The sequence below is a fragment of the Aulonocara stuartgranti genome, assembly GCF_965226115.1.
Source record: "Aulonocara stuartgranti genome assembly, chromosome: 13".
Taxonomy (NCBI): Eukaryota; Metazoa; Chordata; class Actinopteri; order Cichliformes; family Cichlidae; genus Aulonocara; species Aulonocara stuartgranti.
This window is the reverse complement of record NC_138949.1, coordinates 864890-885737: the sequence shown is the minus strand read 5'-3', so window position 1 is coordinate 885737 and position 20848 is coordinate 864890. Positions and strand designations below refer to the sequence as shown.

Below are 20848 nucleotides of genomic sequence, written 5' to 3'. Positions count from 1 at the left end.
GGGGGTAGTTCTGGGTCACACTGTGAAACTCGAGCATTGCTAAAACAATTTGAGAACAGTTTAGTTCGTTCAGGGTGTTTTCAGAAGCTTGAAGGCTGCAGAACAGACTGTAAGTCCTGTCTGAGGAAAATATCTCGTCTTCTACGTTTGGAGAAGCTGAGAACTGCATCTAAGCATCCTTCTTTGCCTGCTTGTGCAAATAAACTGCTTTGTATGCTGCCAGTTTTTTCACTGCTGTTGGTTGGTCATTAGTTGTAGTTTTATCCAACCGAAACCATAAACCTCTGACCGTTAGTAACTACGAGCACACCTTGATTTCTGTTGGAAGAAGTAATAGACTCTCTTTTTGTTGCTGTCTTATCTCCTCAGACCTGAACTCTTCCACAGCAGCGTTTTTAATTTCTCTTTGATATTTGGGCTGATTGGTATTTTGGTCTAAATAAATGTCCACATATGTGAACGCCAGGTCCCAGGAGGTTAAAGGTGCAGTCTGCCCTCGATTGGAAACACACCATAAACATGCTTATTTATTCCAGTTACTGCCAACAGGTTACAGCTGACAGGAGCAGCAACAACAGCTGCTTATGAGATAACATTATCCTGATGTTAGGCTCAAGATAAACAGGCTGATTACATGCTCACATCACCTAAGACTTTATTTACGAGTCCAACAAAATCATATCGACTTCACAGAAAGTTTCACTGTTGCTGGCAAACAGCAGCTAAAAACAGCAGGTTACCTCCAGCTCAACGTGCCTACACTGTGATTGGACAGCAGCTTCACTGAATCGACGTGTATCAGGCTGCCTTCACAAACCTGGCATACTCAATCTTTAACGTCAGTTTTGTTTATATAGTACTAAATCACATCAGAAAAAAACACATGATGAGTGAAAAACAGAAGGGAAAGTGTGAATCTTGAAAGTAGAGATAGTGTCTGTCTCCTGAATCCAAACTGGAAGCTGGTTCCACAGAAGAGGGGCCTGAAAACTGAAGGCTCTGCCTCCCATTCTACTTTTAAATACTCTAGGAACAACAAGTAGGCCTGCAGAGCGAGAGCGAAGCGCTCTAATAGGGTGATATGGTACCTGATGAACAGCAGCCAGACTTTTTTGAGATGCCTCAGGTTAAAAACATAAAATACTGCAAAATCTTTAATTGACACATCAGTTTTTTTATTCCTGATTTATTAGTTTGTGTTTCTACTATTGAAATATGTAAAAGTCTAGTGTTAGAAAATATTTCCCACAAACACGAGTAGAAACACAGGCAGGCCACAGTCTACAGTCTACGTTTAGTGGTGAGATTTTAACCGCTGCACCGTGAAAGATTTCCCAGCATGCTGTGCTGTCAGCATGTTATGTACATTTACAACTACATGTGCAAAATTACATGAAGTTTGCAAACGTGTTCAATGATACTTGATGGTGAAGTTGTGATGTAACTCCAGCACTCTGTACCAATGTTTGTTTATGCCTGTTTTATCTCATATCAGATTTAGGATTTTACGGATTTACATCAGTGCGATGTTTTGTATATTAGTTACAAACATAATCACTGTTACTGCACAAGATGTTGTGGAATAAATGTCAGGTAGTCCTCTCATGAATCACTATTTATTCACTACAAGAAGATACTGGGATTGAATCTAGCAGCCTTGTAGAGATTGCGGGTGCTTTTGTGTGTTTTCTCCAGGTGCTCTATTACCTCCACCGGTCGATATGAGTGGGTGCTGTGTGACCTCTGGAACGGCTGACAGGTCTGAGAGAGTTCCACTGGGCGATGAAAACTCATCTCTGGATTGCGTTTTCTGGAAATCCTGGAAGGCTAAACTGGCTGCACCACAGCTGCAGTAGTCTTTGAAGAAGTCCTGGAAAAAGCAGAGAAGAAGAAAATGTGTCATGAAATTTTCATTTCAAAAGAAAGTGATCAACAGCTGAAAAACTGATTTTGAACGTGGTTTTAAATAAAAATGATGTTTTAGAATTTTACTCCACGTAATGCAGATCATATATGATGATACAGTAGGATGTGTAATTTGAATGTTGTTGCTAATGTGCATCGTGGGACCAAAGAACAGGCACAGCACTTGTACGATTAATGGTTTCTTTTAACATTATTTTTGAGGATTTTGTCTTTGTTGGACAGACATTACAGAGGTGAGAGAGAGCAGCAAAGGCCAAAGGTCAAGAGTTGGGAGTTCATCTTGTAATCGGAAGGTTGCCAGTTCGAGCCCCGGCTTGGACAGACTTGGTCGTTGTGTCCTTGGGCGAGACACTTCACCCGTTAGCTGGTGGTGGTCAGAGGGGCCGGTGGCGCCAGTGTCCGGCAGCCTCGCCTCTGTCAGTGCGCCCCAGGGTGGCTGTGGCTGACTGGATGTGTAAAGCGCTCTACAAATACAGGCCATTCCTCTTGAATATGGCGCCTGCTCACCCACCAAACTGAGCTGGTGCCCTTTGTGAGCATTGTTTAGTTAATCTAGTTTCCTCTCCTCCATAGTCAGACCAGGACTGACATGTTAGCTATATGTTCTTCTTGAATTGCTGTCTGAGTGGTGTCCAAAAATAGACCTTTGCTCCCCATGATTACATGTTAAGTCTCCTGTGTTTAATGAAATATTTAGTGCACTGCATCTCTTGGGTGAACAAAGGCAGAACTTCACTTACAAACAAGAGGAAATGCTTCGAGTTATTCCTGAGATTTGTTCTAGTTTAGCCTCAGCTCCCACTCAGATGGCCCCCACTGGTGACACGGAATCACACAGTCAGCAATGAAGCAGTCACGCAGCCTCATCCTGCGATCTCAGTTGCAGTGTCCCACGATGCTGTTTCACCTGAGTCCTTTCCTGGGGAGTGGTGGTGGTGGCATTTTGGGGGGGGTCCTTCCACCTGCTCGCTTTCAGCCGCTCAGCGCTCTCTTCCCACGATGATGCCACTAAACTCTCGTATGCCGTAGGCGTGCTGAGAGGACGCGTGCAGGCATGGGCTGAGGCGTATTTCATATCCACAGTGGATATTTCGACCTGTGGTTGCTGAGACCGGCTGGGTGGAAAACACTGTGTGTGAAATTTGTTTTCAAGCATTAAATAATCAGTTGGCTTCATGTGATGAAGCTATGATCACTCACCAGCCTGAGCCTGTTTGATTAGTTAGGGAGACCCTCGGCTTTTTCACGTCTCCAGACGCTCCATTAATTCTGGCTGCAGAAACACAACTCTCACATTGACTGGGCCAGTAACAGAGCAGAGGGTTTGAGTCTGTTCTGCCTTGCTGCTTTCAATCAGCCTTACCCACAGCCTCTAACAGATCACAACCAGAACATATACCCGCACCGGATCCTTCATCTGTTCCTGAACAGTACCACGATCTACGACAGACAAAGCTCTGTCTCGACCTCCCCACAGGCCCAGGAGGAGGAGCAATGTTTCACTCCAGTTTATTAATCAACCGTAGACCCAGACAGAGTTGCGTGTTAATTCATGTAATTGCAAACTATTCCTGCCGCTCATTCGTTTTAGTTACCACTTACCTTCCCAGTCTTTTCCCACCTTGGGATGTGTGAGGTAAATGAACTGGGTCTCAGCACTTTTCTGCTCTACCTGAACATTCAGAGCATTTTATACAACTGGCTTCATTCAATCACTACTTATTGTAGTCACACCATTCTGTCAGATGCTAGACCTCATCTCTGTAGGCGGTGTCGCCATCGTTGGTGTCCCATCATCACCAAATCTGCAAATTTGGTGATGATGATGCAGGGATGCGAGGGGTGCAGTCACTGGTGTCGATGGTGTATAGGAGAAGACTCGGCACACATCCCTGTGGTGAGCCAGTGCTGAGTGATCTCTGGGTGCCAACCTTGACTGATTGTGTTCGGTCAGTGAGAAAGTTTTTCATCCATGTGCATGTAGCGGAGGCGGAAGTCTGAGTTTACCAGCTTGGCTATAAGAATGTCTGGAAAGATGGTGTTAAAAGTTAAGCTGAAATCAACAAAGAGCATCTTTACTGAAGTCCCAGCATTCTCCAGGTGAAGCGGGCAGTTCTTTATGCACTTTAGGATCAGCTTCTCAAAGCACTTCACAATAGGTCTGTAGTCATTAAGGACAATGATGGTCTTAGGGACCGGGACTATTGTTGCTGAGCTACATCGCCCAACGTGGGGCTCGAACCCACGATCCTGAGCTTAAGAGTCTCACGCTCTACCGACTGAGCTAGCTGGGTTTGTGCTGCCATCTTTTGTTCCCATTAAATCTCTGAGTTTGCTAGGTATAACCAAAACAAGCCTGCAGTGTGTCGTTACTTACGTTTTAGTTTAAAAAGTCAGACACTCTGAGAGGTGATATCACTTGTAAGCTGGAAAGGAAATGCTGTCTCACTAATTTAACCATTTAGTCTGGAGAGCCCGTTTGCTGCTCTATAAATACGCCATCTGTAAAGCTACAACATCTTACTATTCATCGCAGAAAATAAGAACAATCCCAGGCTTCTCTTCACCACTGTAGCCACACCTCTGTTGGCTGTAGCTCAGGTGGTAGAACACAATTCAACCCCTGTCTGCTCCGGTCGGCCTGCCAAGTGTTCTTGAGCATGACAGTAACCCAAGTTACTCTCTGATGCATCCCTGGGAGTGTGACTGTTAGCTTGGTCTTACAAAGAAAGAAGAAAGTGCATGTGTGATATCTTAATGACCTCGTAGTACCATATCACTCTCACACTCTCACACTCCCGTAGTTACACTACAATAGTCTTTGCTGCTGTACTGAGTGCTTCTTCCACTCATTATCTGTTTATACACCACTCTGCATTCAATCATTATTAATTTCCACAGAGAGTCTTTTGTCATGTCGTCCTCCCCTCACCAGCAGCCTGTAGCAGCAGATGGCCCCGCCCCTCACTGAGCCGGGTTCTGCTGGAGGTTTCTTCCTGTTAAAAGGGAGTTTTTCTTTCCCTCAGTCGCCAAGTTCAGTGTTCATAGGGAGTCGTTTGTAGGGACTTTACATTACAATAAAAATGTTTTGAGGTGACTGTTGTTGACCATAAACCGTCACAGTCTTAATGTGATAATGAGACTCTGTTGTGCGTCCTTTGAATCTGTCCTTCTACCTTTCAGCTTCTCATTTGTTAACAGTATCGATGTTCATGTCATTTTCTTAACACACACACTTGCTCGGGTGCGCTACATCCTACACAGTGTTACTGTAGATGGTGAATGCTTTCTGCTGGTGCTCTTCCTGCCACCCCTGCTGTACACGATGCACCAGGGCTGTCACTCATACACAGAGCTGTACATGACGGTCCATTCAGAGACCACAGGCGATATTCCAGTCAGGATTACTCTGTGTCTTTAGTGTTGTTTTTGTCAGGGTCACGGCGGGCTGAAGCCAGTGTACGCCCTGGACAGGTCTCCAATGTGATGCAGGGCTAACACAGAGAGACTGACACCAAGCTCCACACAGAAAGCTCGTTCACCGGCCTGATGGTGAAGTCAAACACAGGACCTTCTTGGAGTGAAGCGACAGCACTAACCACTGTGCTGCCCATATTAAATGTATTGGTTATAAAATACAGAATTGCTATGTCAGTTTAAACAGCTGTGAGTGTGGCTGGAGGTTGACCTGGTCGTTCAGCACTGTTAACACGCTCTGCCTTTCTGTTCTCAAGTTCTGTGCTGCTTTTCAGTATACTTCAGTTTTATTTACATGGCACCACATCACAACAGCCACCTCGAGGTATGACACTGTAAGGTAAAGACCCTACAGTAATAGCACTGCTCATAATATTTAAAACAAAAATGTATTTAAGCATAAAGACAGGAGGTAGAGGCAGTTGGTTGTCTATAAAAGGCCAGTGGTTCATTCCCTTGTTCCTCCAGCGTGCATCTCCAAATATCATTGTGCAAGATACTGAAACCTTAGTTTCCTCTGACGCCTCCGCTGGACTCTGAGATCAGGTTCAAAGTGCTTAAGCTTGGAATGTGAAGGAAAAGTGCTTTGAGTGCTCAAACCTAGTAGGAAAGCACCATATAGACCAATGAGACATGCTTTTCAATCTCCACACCCCCAGTTGCAGACAAAGACTCTTAAAGGTCGTCGGACAAAGCTGCAGCTAGCAGAAATCCTCACGTTTAGGTCTCGACTTTATTGCATGAGTTGAAATAAGAGCGTTCACACACCTCTTTGGCCTTTCTCATCCTGCATTGCTTTTGCAGACTGCAGATCTGCCTCTGCAGCTGGAGGTTAGTCTCCTGCATCTGGCTGATCTTCTCAACGAGTTGACAGATGTGCTCCAGGTAACCGAGTCCTGAAGATAGCGGGCTGGGACTCACTTGCTGCGCCTGTACAAGCAGAAGGCATATGGGTTAAGATAGTTATGATAATTACGCCATTATTATCCTAAACAATGCTTCTATTTTTTCTCCAGGACTGCTGTAGTGTAATAACCATAATTACTGGCTGGGTTTATTTGTTCATTATTCAGTTTTATTAATGAAGAATGTCACCACAGATAAAACCCAGGCCTATCATTTAGTCTAGTTTATGCAAGAAAAGTGCTTTTGTTATGATTATGATGGAAAGTTTTGGTTAACAGTGTCTCAAATCCTGACCTTTTTATTAAACCAGAGCAGATAGTGTCAGACTCAACACTGACATCATTACTTTAGTCTAATCGTTTTGTTGCCCACCTGCTGTGACTGTTAGTGTGTGCTTGCTCCTTCTACACATTAATTAAACTTGGCAGCAGGGGGTCGAAAAACTAGGTTGAAGTGTATGTGAGGAGAGTGATAAGCTTGCACCCAGTGCTGCTGGACCTGCAGGTTGCTTTTCTCACCTGGTTTTACCTGGTGACCTCCCACCAAGCTTCACACTTCACATTGAGAGATTTCAGAAACCATGGGAAGAGTTTGTGTAAGAACAAGGCTGATAAGGATGTTTCTGGGTCCAGTTCCTAGCATCAACAACATGATGATGTTGTTATCAAACCATTCTCCCCTCACTGTGCCATTAGGATGATCAAGGCACCAGAGCTGATATCACTGACGCATTCAAAAAAAGGGACATGTTTTGCAGTTAGATTAACATTCAGGTGTAAAAGCAGTCCACTCATTTTTAAACTAGTCTGAAAAAGCCCTGCTGGATCCCACTGAATAAAGTACCCTGTGTTCTGCACATTTTAGGTGATTTTGATACTTCAGTAAACTCATGGACAGACTTTTCTACTCTAGCCGAACTCTAAAAGCACTTTCCACAACTTGCCTCAATCACATCTTTTTCTGTGTAACTTTCAAACATTCATTCTCTGGTGGATGCATCTGAGAGCAGCTCAGGGCTAGTGTCTTGTCCAAGGATATTTGGCATGCAGGCTGGGATTGAACCACCACCCTGCCGATTAGGTGGTGCTCTACCATCTGAGCTACAGTCTGATGTTTTAAGGCATAGCCTCCAACAGCTGTGTATGAAATGCTCCCTCTGGAAAAACTGCCTCATAGCCACAAAATCACTCAGTGTCATTCTCTCTGTTGCACCAGCTGTTCCCTAAAGTTTGCATACATTTAGTGTCAGAAAGTGCAAATGCATCTCTCCGTGTCTGCAGTGAAGCTTCACTAAAGGCTGCTCTGCTCCTGACGTGTTGCCTTTCGTAGGATACCTCAGTTTGACTCTGTCGCTCACAGTTTCATTCTCACCCTCTCACTCCCCTGTTACATGAACACCAAAGCTGATTGTTTGTTTCATTTCAACTTCCAGGCTTTCAAGATCCCACGCTCAGTCGCCAGCTCATCAACATTTCTGTGCATTTATTTAAAATGTGGAAAAACTGAAGCTTCCTTACAGCCGCAGTTTAGTTGCTGCAATACAGTTCAGACAAAATGTCTCATCAAGGGTTTCCAAGTCTGTTTTCCAACCTTAAATGTACAGGAAAGGTCACACCCTCAGTTCCTGACACAAGATGCTAGCATCTCTTTGCAAAGGCATATTCAAAATGTTGGTTTATGTGGTAAAATCCATATTTTAATAAGAGGAAACTTTGAGCAAATATTTATCCAACCACAAACATTCCTGTAAGTGTACCAACAAAAGCAGGATGTGAGCTCAGGCCCAGTGTTTCCCATGCAGCTGACACTGAAACGCTGCTCCACAGTGGCTGTGGTGGAAACAATGGCCAAACAGGTTTAGGGACTGACATCACTCATTTCCTCTGATGCTTTACAGAAACGTTGTATTGAGACTGAGAATTTTTACAATTGCAGTAAATACATTAATAATGTGTTAATATTTAAGTAAAAAAATCCATATCTACATTAACGTTGAAAATGACTGTGCACAGGTTGCAGATCCTGTTTTTGCCTCCTGATATTCCAGTTTAGAGAATAGATGGATAGTGTCACGGTCCTGGATCTTTGATCAAGTATTTTCAGTTTTGTTCTGGACTTTTTAATTTATGTTTTAGTTCCTGTGTCTGTTATGTTGTAGCACCTCTGAGTTTGTTATTTGTAGTTCTTGATTCTTTGGCTTTGTTTTATTTGTTATTTCCCCTTTTGTGTCCAGTCTGTCCTGGTCTTGTCACCATGCTTTTTCTCCAGCGTCCTCGCCTCTGTTTACCTTCAGTCTCACCAGTCGTATCTCGTGTCCTCTGTCTCATCTCTCTGTGTTCTGCCTCCATGGGCTTCCCAGTTTTGTCAAGTTTACATTTGATTTTGATCGCCTCCTGTCTCGTGTATATAATGTTCAGTTTTGCTTCTCCTGTCTCATCAGTTTGATTCTGTTTAGCTGTGTTCTCAGGTGCGCCCACTCTCCTCCTGTGTATATGTTGTCAGCACTGACCTGAGGGCAGCCGGTTTAAACAGATGAGCGAGGTGCAAGGCGTCACCAGGTGGTGCTAATGTACTGGGACACTTTGCTAGTCTTGCTGAACATTCAAAATGCTTTAGGCTACAAACTGCATTATAACTAAACATTTATATTTTAATTATACACTTGAAATACTTTATTTTCTTAACATCGATGGCAAATTTTCATTGTCATTTATATGCTTGGACTGTGGGTGGAGATTGGATTACTCAGGAGAAACTGACACAGGCACAAGGAAAGCATACGAACTCCACACGGACGTGCCTCAGATTTGAATCATGAAACATTTTGCTGTGAAGCAACACGTTTATCCACGGCACCAGCAACACCCATCCAAATCCAACGTAGTCGACCTTTTGATCTTCAGCACGAGGCCCCCTTACAACAGAAGTCTCGCTGGTTGCTTGTGTGTTAGTGCAATCCCACGTTCTGACACATCTGCCCCAAGATCAGACCCTGCTAGCAGAGCGAGACTGAACAAGTACGGTTTGTTTTGAAGGCTTGTTGGAGAAAGTCTCTTCTCTCTTAAAAGAACACGACAGTACAGTCTGACTTTAAAAACCAGCATCTGAGCAAATCAAATGTCTTCATTACCCTTTAGACAGACCAAAGAGAACACAGTTGGCCCTAACACACAGCATGTGGCCATAGCACATCAGCACCTCATTCATCTTGCATCCTGTCAGGAGGTTATGGACGAGTGTTATTTTGCAGCCACAGGACCTTATAGACTGACTGATCACAAACTCCTCTCTATACCAAAATATTCCAGAGGACATTTATCTGATCACAGCAGCAAATCTTTGACACAATGACTGAAAAACAAAAGGACTGAAGGGTCAAAGTTCAGACCTCAGCCTGACTCAGATGATTAAGAGAGTCGTTCATAAATGAATTTCTGCAAACCTCAATGAACCAAAGCAACACGGTAAAGACGAACGGGCCACAAATGGAGTGAACGAAGTTATTACTGACAAAGGCGGTGCTTCATGCTGCATGGCACTAAACTCTAAACATGACCATGGAACGATGATTAAAACACAATGAATATCAGAGATATTACAACTTAAAGGAGAACATTAATTCCAGCAGGTTTGGTCATTTTTGGTGGCTAATTAAGATAAGGATGGGTATTCAGTCCAGGAGATGGCTCTCACTTCCTCAGGGGAAGTCAGTAATTGGGGTTGGGGGTTGTTCTTGATGGGACAGTAAACATTATCAGGGCTGGCACTGATCTTATCTATGGCCTTGCTCAGACCGCTGAGCTGGGAAGACTTAAGGGGATTTCCCCATTTAAACACACACACACACACACACACACACAGTGATGCACTTCCTTGTTTCAGATCTGATCTCGTGAGTCTCACGTGGAAAGTATACCAAGACTGGATTACGTAAAGATACTACATGTCTGATAAAAGAACTACTGCAAGTTTGGAAAACTAAATAAAATGAACATTGGAAGCTCAGATCAGGAATCCCACAATCCAAACTAGAGTTAGGAGAAAGATGAATGGAGCCTTCCTTTTAGAAAGAAACCATGAACATCTGAGCTGACCGTTTCATACTTTTATTTGGCATATCTGTGGTATAATACTGTCTTTCTTTTTACTGTCGGGATCATGTAAAGGGAGGTCTGAAAGTAGAAACGATGGCACCTGTCACTATGATAAGGAGTGATGCACAGGACTGGCATTAATGTCTCGAGGATGAAAGAGTCCTTCATATCTGATTTCTCACCTGTAGACTATATCATATTCTTATATGCTATAACATGCTATCAAAGCTCTACCGTGTGCAGAGGGCATTTTGCCATCATTGAATGATAAACGCTAGGACCAGTTCTGTTTATATTACACATGCTTCCTTTTGGCAATATCTTTCAAATGTGTAGCACACATTTTCACATTGATCACAGCTGATCTCTAAACATTCAAAGCAGATGACACCCAGCTCTATCTGTCCATGAAGCCAGATAACACACACCAATGAGTTAAACTGCAGGAATGTCTTAAAGACATAAAGACCTGGATGGCCGCTAACTTTCTGCTTCTTAATTCAGATCAAACTGAGGTTATTGTACTCGGCCCCGAAAATCTTAGAAATATGGTATCTAAGCAGATTCTTACTCTGGATGGCATTACCTTGGCCTCCAGTAACGCTGTGAGGAACCTTGGAGTCATTTTTGACCAGGACATGTCCTTCAATGTGGACGCTGCACCGGTCCATCATGGTGAAGAGGCAGCTGAGTGTAAAAGCGTCCCTAACTATGGCCACGAGATGTGGGTAGTGACCGAAAGAACGAGATCACGAATACAAGCAAGCTTCCTCCGAAGGGTGGCTGGCCTCTCCCTCAGAGATAGGGTGAGAAGTTCGGCCATCCGGGAGGGGCTCAGAGTAGAGCAGCTGCTGCTCCACATCGAAAGGAGCCAGCTGAGGTGGTTCGGGCATCTGACAAGGATGCCCCCTGGGTGAGGTGTTCCGGGCATGTCCCACCGGGAGGAGGCCCCGGGGCAGACCCAGGACACGCTGGAGAGATTATATCTCTCGGCTGGCCTGGGAACGCCCCTGCGACCCGAACCCCGGATATAGCGGATGAAGATGGATGGATGAATGTCTTTCAACGCACATATTAAACAAATATGTAGAGAGAGCAGATTTCTCCTGTTTGGCTTCCCTTCATTGGCTTCCTGTTAAATCCAGAATTCAAAATCCTGCTCCTCACACGCAAGGTCTTAAATAATCAGGCCCCATCTTATCTTGATGACCTTGTAGTACCATATCACCCTATTAGAGCACTTGGCTCTCGCTCTGCAGGCCTACTTGTTGTTCCTAGAGTATTTAAAAGTAGAATGGGAGGCAGAGCCTTCAGTTTTCAGGCCCCTCTTCTGTGGAACCAGCTTCCAGTTTGGATTCAGGAGACAGACACTATCTCTACTTTCAAGATTAGGCTTCAAACTTTCCTTTTTGCTAAAGCATATAGTTAGGGCTGGACCAGGTGACCCTGAATCCTCCCTTAGTTATGCTGCAATAGGCGTAGGCTGCCGGGGATTCCCATGATGCACTGGGTGTTTCTTCTTCAGTGATGATTTTCTTTTTATGAATTTATTAAGAAAAATAACATCAAACATTTCCATGGAAATTGAAATCTGCTCTGGTCCTCATTTGTAAGATTTCCATTATCTGTGCTCCACCCAGAATACTTTCTCAACATGACACTACTAGAAAGGAATGAGACACCAGATGTGTATGCTGAGCACCGTGATAGAGAGGAAGGCGCTACAACATCACGTACTCTGCCTTTCCTGCCAACACTCCTGAGCACACAGACAGTGCTTTGGCCTCACCTCTCTGCAGTATATCTTTCAAAGCTCTAGGGGAGGAACTGCAGACTGAAGCGTGCTTTTTTGTGTTAGTTTTAGACTTACTCTTGTGATGAAGCCATGCACAGTTGTGTCCCTCTGAAGGTATTTCATTATTGTTACACTGCTGTAACAAACACTTCAGCCATTTCAGCTTTGGAATATTGTTCATATTTAAAGGCTCCACTACAGTTACCCAGTATCCACTACTCCTAATTACATTTCACACGAGTGCTGGTGAGGTATGCATTGGATATTAATACAACACATCAGATATGCAGTCAAAGATAAGAGCTACGATGTTACTGTTCAAAATATGACAGCAATGCACTCAGGAATGTCTCCAGCTCTGGAGTCCTGAGGCATCCGTGGGGTTCGTATTTAATAACACACAGAGGAACAGAGAGAATAGCCAACCAAGTCAACACAAAGCAAATATTTGTGAACTGACACGAGGTTTAAGGCAAGAAAAAGCCAACGTCCCTGTACTGTGAACTACAGAGTCCCCATTTAGAAGGGGAAGTATTTACATTATTAGCTGTGGTGACAAGTGAAGATGTAATACTGCCTGTCAGCTTGAAGTCGTGCTGGGCCCCACAATCCAGTGCCAAATGCCATTACCTCACAGGGGCCCCAGAAAGCCATCAAAGAGCCTTTATTTAGCTAAATATGTGAGTAATTTGAGATATTTGACACCGATTTGATATGTCCACACAGACCGCTGAGGGTCAATGACAGAGGAGCTTGTGGTCAGTGACAGTATCACTAGAAAAATCTCCAGTCCTCCAGCACAGATGAACAAGTGTTGCCTGACATGCAGTTTCATAAAGAAGCCTCGCTGCACTCGGTCTGTGAGCTCGTAGGCTCTCGTGTCTAAGTTTGACTGATGTGGCAGAAATAATAAAGCTGTGTCTCCAGAAAAGCCTTTGAAGGATGCAGCAGAACAGCTGCAGTTTACTCAGGAGAGACTCAGAGGTGCTTTGGCTGTAAACACAGGGATCCAAATGTGTACAAACATGAAATTGTTGTTACACAACCTCCAGAAAATTACTCAGTTTTTCTTTATTTTGTTGATCTGCTTGTATTTATTTCATATAATTATTCTGTTTATATACTGACAGTTAAAAAAAATACTATGTAGTACTAGTTGACAAAGGCAGTCATCTCACAATGCTTTATTATTATAAGGTACACTTTACATAAACCAAAGAAATGATCCCAATAATGACACAATGAGCAATAGCAGCATTTCCTTTAACTGAAGAGACCACAGGTAGAGTCAGGCTCAGAGAGGCATCCAGCTTTCAAAGAGAAGACAGAAAGAGAGACACAAAGAACAAGTAAAAATAAATGACAAGATTGCACAGATAAAACCAGTAGTAGCATAGCTGCAAACGTTATTGCAAAGGAAGGTTTGGAGCTTAATCTTGACCCAAGAATCTGAATCAGCTGGACTGTGACAGCTGTTGTCTTTGTGCCAATATGTCACATCTGCCACAAGATGAGGAATGTTAATGAATTACAAAGAATTATTTCTCTTTTTAGGGACTATAGACTAATGTTTAACATCTTAGTTGTAGTATTTGTTGTTTATTTCTAAAACATCAGCAAGCATTCATTTGAAAAACTCTGTCAGATAACTCTGCTGGTAACGAAAGGCAGCCCAGGCTTGTGTCTGATGTTTCCAGGAATATCATAACGGCGATTATGACTCTGCAGCTTCCACAGCTGTCTGACGCTCTCCCTGTGAGTCAGCTGTGCCCTCTCATTATGAATGTGGACAAGTGTGATGGCTGCACTTACAGCCACACAGTGGTAATATCACCATGTTAGTGTAGAGGCTTATAAGTAATATTGCATTCACATTTCTTTCTTTAAATATAGGAATTTATTTACAGAACAATAAATAACTGGTTTTGGTTTAGAATTCATTCACATATCCACATAACGCTGCATTCTAAAATAAGTGCGCACATTTTAGTTTACACTGTTATGTATGATTAATCTTTTGTTTTCTGAGTTACCTTAGTTGCAGCTGTTCCAGTCCCTTGATTAAGGAGCCAAGAGGTGGAAAAGGGGCGGAGCGAGCTTTAAAGGAAGGCTACAAATTGGTTCACGCCATAACTCGGGACCATGGGGGGGAATTGGAGTTCATTATGTTTGGTTTAGTTAGGTTTTGTGTGTTTTAGCCCTTCTCCTGTTTTTGTGGGCTGATCAGCCACTATTTAAGTTTCCCCTTTGTCTCGTTAAGTTAGGTCAGTTTGTTTGAGTTATCAGTTGTGTTGTCAACTTTGAGTAGAGTTTTGTTAGTTTGACCTCTTTTATGGGCCCAAGATTTTGATTCTTTTTGCATGAGTTAACCAATTATGTTTTTTGGGTTAAATAAAAAATCGTTTTTTGGACTTTAACCTGTGCCTAAGTTTCCTTCACTGCTCGGTCCATCACAAGTGGTGTCAGGAGTGGGATCAGCAGTTGAAGGCACAGGATTTTTTTTTCTCTTTTTTTCCCCTCTTCACTCATCAAGCCATGCACAGAATGGGAAGGAGTGGCAGAGGAGCAAAAGGAGATTGTCAAAACCAGCCAGTTGGAGTGGTAGAGCAAGTAGAAGGAGGAGAGGAAAATGGAGCCTCTGGAGGGGTGGATAGTACTGAGAGCCAAGGTAAGGAGCCGACAATGTCAGAACTGATTTCCATGCTTCGTTCTCATATGGGTCAGCAGGAGGCCCAGGAAGCAAGAAGAAGGGAGGAGTTTACCCGCCAGGAACAGCGCTTTAGAGCACTGCAACATCAGTTTCAGCTGTTGCAGGTAGAAGTGCAAGCTCGTACCTCCCCAGTCCCTGAGCCTCAAATGGAGGAACCTGAACAACCAGAGGTAGAGTCCTTTGAAGAGGAGGATCCTCCCTGTGCTGGCTCCAGTAATGAGCAAATACATCCTCAGTCAGGTCAGTCTCGCTTTTATGAACCCAGGCTGGAAAAATTGACAGAGGAGGATGATATTGAACATTTTTTAACAACATTTGAACGCATGGCTGTAGTTTGCCGGTGGCAAAAAATGGACTGGGTTTTTCATCTGATTCCTTTACTCACTGGCAAAGCAAGAGGTGCGTATGTTCATATGGATATGGATGACTCTCTAGACTATGACAAAGTGAAAGCAGCTATCCTTCAAAAATATGACATTAATCCTGAGACATATAGACTGAGATTCCGTTCACTGGAGGTAAAACCTGATGAGAATCCAAAAGAACTATATGCAAGATTGAAAGAGTTATATGAGAAGTGGGTGAAGCCAAAAGGAAAAACGGTGCATGAGGTTAGTGAAATATTAATTTTAGAACAATACTTGAGAATGCTGTCTCCTGAGTTACAGATATGGATTAAAGAATGCAATCCAAACTCTGCAGCGGCGGCTGCAGAGCTGGCTGATGTGTTTGTGGTGGCACGGAAAAAAGGACAGTCATGGAGCCACACAGCATGGAAAATGAGAGATGGTTCAAAATCTGTCCCTCACTACCAGAAAGCAGGGGTGAGTAAACCTCCAAAGAGCCAGTCTGTCAATATGCCGTCAAGACCTCCACCCAAGACTGTGATTTGTTATTTGTGTGGGATGGAGGGCCACACAAAACCTATGTGCCCAAAGAATGCTACAAAAATAACGCAGATGTGTTTTGTGCCCCGACAAAGTGTGGAGCCTAAAGTGGAGTTTGAGAATGGTTTCAAAATGACCTTAGTTGAGGTTGATGGGAAACCATTAAAGGCCCTTGTTGACTCAGGAAGTACTCAGACTTTTGTGCACCGAGACTTTGTACCTGCAAATAAAGTTAATGTGGAGACAATCCCTGTTCGCTGCATTCATGGAGATGAGAGATCATATCCAACAGCAGATCTGTACATCAAGGTACAAGGACAAACGTATATTCTAAATATTGGTGTTGCAGAGAATCTGCCATTTCCAGTAGTGCTGGGTCGAGATCTGCCTGTGTTGTTTGACTTGCTGAATCCTAGTCATACATGCAATGTTGCAGTAACAAGAGCTCAAGCTAAGAAGAAAGAGGAGTCCCTACACCCACTCCGTGCCTTGCCCTTCTATGATGCGGACATAGAGACTGCACCCGGGAAGTCTCGTAAGTCACGTGGACAGAGAAGGCAAGAGAAGTTTCTACATACTGCTGTTCGAGAAGCTCCTAGCACAGAGCCGGAGTTACCTTTGGGTTTCAAAATCCCTGTTAATATTATTGAAATGCAACATGACGATCCATCTCTAACATCTTTGTTCCAGAAAGCTGCAGAGAGGAGCCAAGGGACTGAGCAAGAATTGAACAGCAAGGGGGAGTTTCTGCTGAAAGATGGCATTCTGTATCGTCAGCAGGGTTCAGCATTGCAGTTGGTGGTTCCTACAGCAGTCCAGAAGGTGGTGCTCTCCTTGGGACACTCCATTCCATGGGCTGGCCACTTGGGAAAGCACAAAACCATGGCCCGCATTAGAAAATATTTTCATTGGCCTGGTGTGCGCTCGGATGTGACACTGTTCTGTAAAAGCTGCCCTCAGTGCCAGAAGTCTTCTCTTAAAATCCCCTCCAGAGCTCCTCTCCAGTCTCTACCAATTATCAGCACTCCATTTGAACGGCTAGGAATGGACATTGTTGGTCCTCTAGAAAGAAGCAAGGCAGGCAACCGTTACATGCTGGTTGTGACAGATTACGCTACAAAGTATCCAGAGGTCTTTCCTTTGAGATCAATAAAAGCCAAAGCAGTCGCCCTCTGTCTCATACAGTTCTTCTCAAGGGTTGGTTTTCCTCGTGAGATTCTTACTGACCGTGGCACTAACTTTATGTCCACTTTGTTGAAGCAGGTGTACCAGCTCCTTGGGATTAAGAGCCTGAGAACAACGCCATACCACCCTCAGACAGATGGCCTAACAGAGCGCTTCAATCAGACTCTGAAACAAATGTTACGCAAATTTGTCAATGAAACTGGTACAGACTGGGATCAGTGGCTGCCCTACCTCCTCTTTGCATATAGAGAAGTACCCCAGGCTTCTACAGGTTTTTCACCTTTCGAACTATTGTATGGCCATGAGGTACGAGGCCCCTTGTCTCTTCTAAGGGAGACTTGGGAGGGTGACCAAGAAAGATCACAGGCTGTCAATGTTGTCTCTTATGTTGTCCAGATGCGGGAACGGTTGGAGAAGATGACGGAGCTGGCCCAAGCCCACAAAGCGGAAGCACAGCAGCACCAGAAGGCCTGGTACGACCAGTCAGCTCGGCAAAGATCCTTCAGTCCTGGTGAGAAGGTGCTGGTGCTTCTTCCAAGTGATGACAGTAAGCTGTTAGCAAAGTGGCAAGGGCCATATGAGATCCAAAGGAAACTTGGACAAACAACCTATAAGGTCGCTATTCCAGATCAGCCCCGCTCCAGCACAGTACTGCACATTAACCTGCTTAAGGAATGGGTGGAGAGACCAAAAGCAGATGTCTTTCTGATCCGGGAGGTTTCAGAGGAGGAAGTGGATGATCAGTATCTGCCAAAACCCACTCCTCAGGACCTGGATCTCAACCATCTTCCTGAGGAAAGACAGGCTCAGGTGAGAAACCTGTGTAAATTAGAGGTGTTCAGTGAAAATCCTGGTAGAACGGACATTGTGGAACATGACATTGTGTTGAAAGATGGAGCTTCTGTGAGGAGAATGAGTTACAGGATACCTGAGCGTCTACTGATCCCGTTGAAAGAGGAGATCGACCTGATGTTGTCACTAGGAATCATTGAAGCCTCGAAGAGCGAGTGGTGCCACCCGGTGGTCCTGGTGCCAAAGAAGGATGGCAGTATCCGTTTCTGCATAGACTTCAGGTACCTGAATGCAATATCACAATTTGATTCATATCCAACTCCCCGCATTGATGACATGGTTGAGCGCCTTGGGAAGGCCAGATACCTGACAACAATAGACCTCTGCAAGGGTTATTGGCAGGTACCACTGACTAAGCGCTCAAAAGAGCTGACTGCTTTCCGGACCCCGTGGGGCTTGTTCCAGTTTAAAGCCATGCCCTTTGGACTGCATGGTGCCCCGGCAACATTCCAGAGACTGATGGACCAGATACTGTCTGACATGTCTGATTTTGCTGCAGCCTACCTTGATGACATAGTGATTTTCAGTTCTACCTGGGAAGAACACCTGAAACACCTGGAGAAGGTATTGGGGCATCTTCAGTCTGCAGGGTTGACTGTTAATCCAGGTAAGTGTGCCATTGCCAAGGCTGAAACTGAGTACCTTGGGTTTGTGATTGGAAATGGAGTAATAAAACCTCAAGTCAATAAGGTCACCGCCATAGAATCCTGTCCTTTGCCAGAGACCAGAAAACAGCTGAGATCATTTTTAGGTATGGCAGGATTCTATCATCGGTTTATCCCTCATTTCTCCACCAGGGCAGCTCTTCTGACGGATCTGACTGGTGCCCGAAGTCCCAATAAGATCACCTGGACAGAGGAGGCTAAGATGGCTTTTCAGGACCTACGACAATCTCTGAGTAAGAGCCCAGTCTTGCACAGCCCTGATTTTGAGAGAAATTTCATTCTTCAGACTGATGCCTCAGAGAGAGGATTGGGAGCTGTTCTGTTACAGGGACCGCCTGGAGAGCGTCATCCAGTGGCCTTCATCAGCCGAAAGCTGTTTCCGAGGGAAGTGCGATACTCAACCATCGAGAAGGAGGGACTTGCCATCAAATGGGCCCTGGACTCCTTTAGGTATTATCTTCTCGGACGGGAGTTCATATTGGAAACAGACCACAAGGCTCTTCAATGGATAGAGAGAATGAAGGACACAAATGGAAGGATCACGCGATGGTACCTTGCAATCCAGCCATTCCGGTTCACCATCAACCACATCCCCGGCAAGGATAACTGCACTGCAGACTGTCTCTCTCGCTGTCCCAGGGAGAGATCTGAAGAGGGGGAGTGTGTGATGGCTGCACTTACAGCCACACAGTGGTAATATCACCATGTTAGTGTAGAGGCTTATAAGTAATATTGCATTCACATTTCTTTCTTTAAATATAGGAATTTATTTACAGAACAATAAATAACTGGTTTTGGTTTAGTTAATTCATATATCCACATAACGCTGCCTTCTAAAATAAGTGCGCACATTTTAGTTTACACTGTTATGTATGATTAATCTTTTGTTTTCTGAGTTACCTTAGTTGCAGCTGTTCCAGTCCCTTGATTAAGGAGCCAAGAGGTGGAAAAGGGGCGGAGCGAGCTTTAAAGGAAGGCTACAAATTGGTTCACGCCATAACTCGGGACCATGGGGGGGAATTGGAGTTCATTATGTTTGGTTTAGTTAGGTTTTGTGTGTTTTAGCCCTTCTCCTGTTTTTGTGGGCTGATCAGCCACTATTTAAGTTTCCCCTTTGTCTCGTTAAGTTAGGTCAGTTTGTTTGAGTTATCAGTTGTGTTGTCAACTTTGAGTAGAGTTTTGTTAGTTCGACCTCTTTTATGGGCCCAAGATTTTGATTCTTTTTGCATGAGTTAACCAATTATGTTTTTTGGGTTAAATAAAAAATCGTTTTTTGGACTTTAACCTGTGCCTAAGTTTCCTTCACTGCTCGGTCCATCACAACAAGATAATAACAGTTGGCTTAACATGAATGAGACATGATTCTGCAGATCCTTCTGAATGAGTACAGACGCTGTGTTTGTTAATACTCCTCCACAAAACAGAAAATACAAGTTGTTTTGGTTTGGTCAAAAGAAAACACTAGAAAAGTCACACATTTTTAAAACCTAGTGGGAGTGCTGTTGAGCAAGTATTGATCATGCATCCCAACACATACGCCAAGGTGTGAAAAAGGCATGGGTCACTATCAGCAGAGGTTTTGGGTGAAGCTGCTGTGAGACCTTGCCTTACCTGTTGAGATCACTTGATGAAAGATGTGAGAGAGTGAGGCGTCTGGGGAGAGATCTCAAAATCGCTCCTACATAAGGGATGTTGTTCCATTTGTCCGTCTGTTTCCTTCTAGTTGGCATCTGACCTTCTCTCTGTGCAGCTTTACTGATTTGATGAAGGCCCAGTTGGGATAACCACGTGTTGTAAGAGCTTTCTTTACATGTGTGTGTTCCTTTTCTTTCTCTAGAGGGAACGTTTTTCTGACTGGCGTTGCAGGTCCTGATGACTCCAAGTTTGTGTTCCAAAGGTCAGTGGGAGTCAAAGAGGAGGTGCTGGTTTGTGTGTGGGGGCTTCCGGCAAACTTATCTTTTGCATCTTCCACTGTTGTGAACAGTGAAGGCTTTTATTTCTTTGGTTTGCTTTTGAGCCAGGTGTCATGCACCCATCTGTACCAGTGGCTAGGTGTTGTCCCTTTGAAAGAGCCAGGAGCTTTACTTTCCACTTCGTCCATGTAGAGGTTTGCTGTACTGGGTGACACTGGGGAGCACGTGGCACATCAATGTTTTTGTCTGTAGAAACCCTCGGCGTATCTAAAATATGTGGGGGTAATGCAAATCTGATTGGTGGCACAGCTGGTTCTGTTTGCTAAGGAGCTGTCTTGCTGTAGTCATTTTCTGACCGTCTCCAGTGGGACAGAAGTGAAAAGCGAGACCACATCAAGGAAACAGAGTTTTTGGGGTGTACCCAAAGGATACAGTTCA

General features: G+C 44.1%; 1 protein-coding gene across 2 annotated transcripts in view; it reads right to left on the bottom strand.

Moving 5' to 3' along the window:
• The window catches only part of LOC309720195 (uncharacterized protein), a 39057-nt gene that overhangs the window by 3322 nt on the left and 14887 nt on the right, over positions 1 to 20848 (bottom strand). For both annotated transcript variants that reach the window (XM_082556865.1, XM_082556866.1), the window contains 2 exons: positions 6172 to 6333; positions 1708 to 1870 (listed from right to left, as the gene is read on the bottom strand). In XM_082556865.1, the coding sequence (XP_082412991.1) occupies positions 1708 to 1870; positions 6172 to 6333 (325 nt within the window). The remainder of the gene's footprint in view (positions 1 to 1707; positions 1871 to 6171; positions 6334 to 20848) is intronic.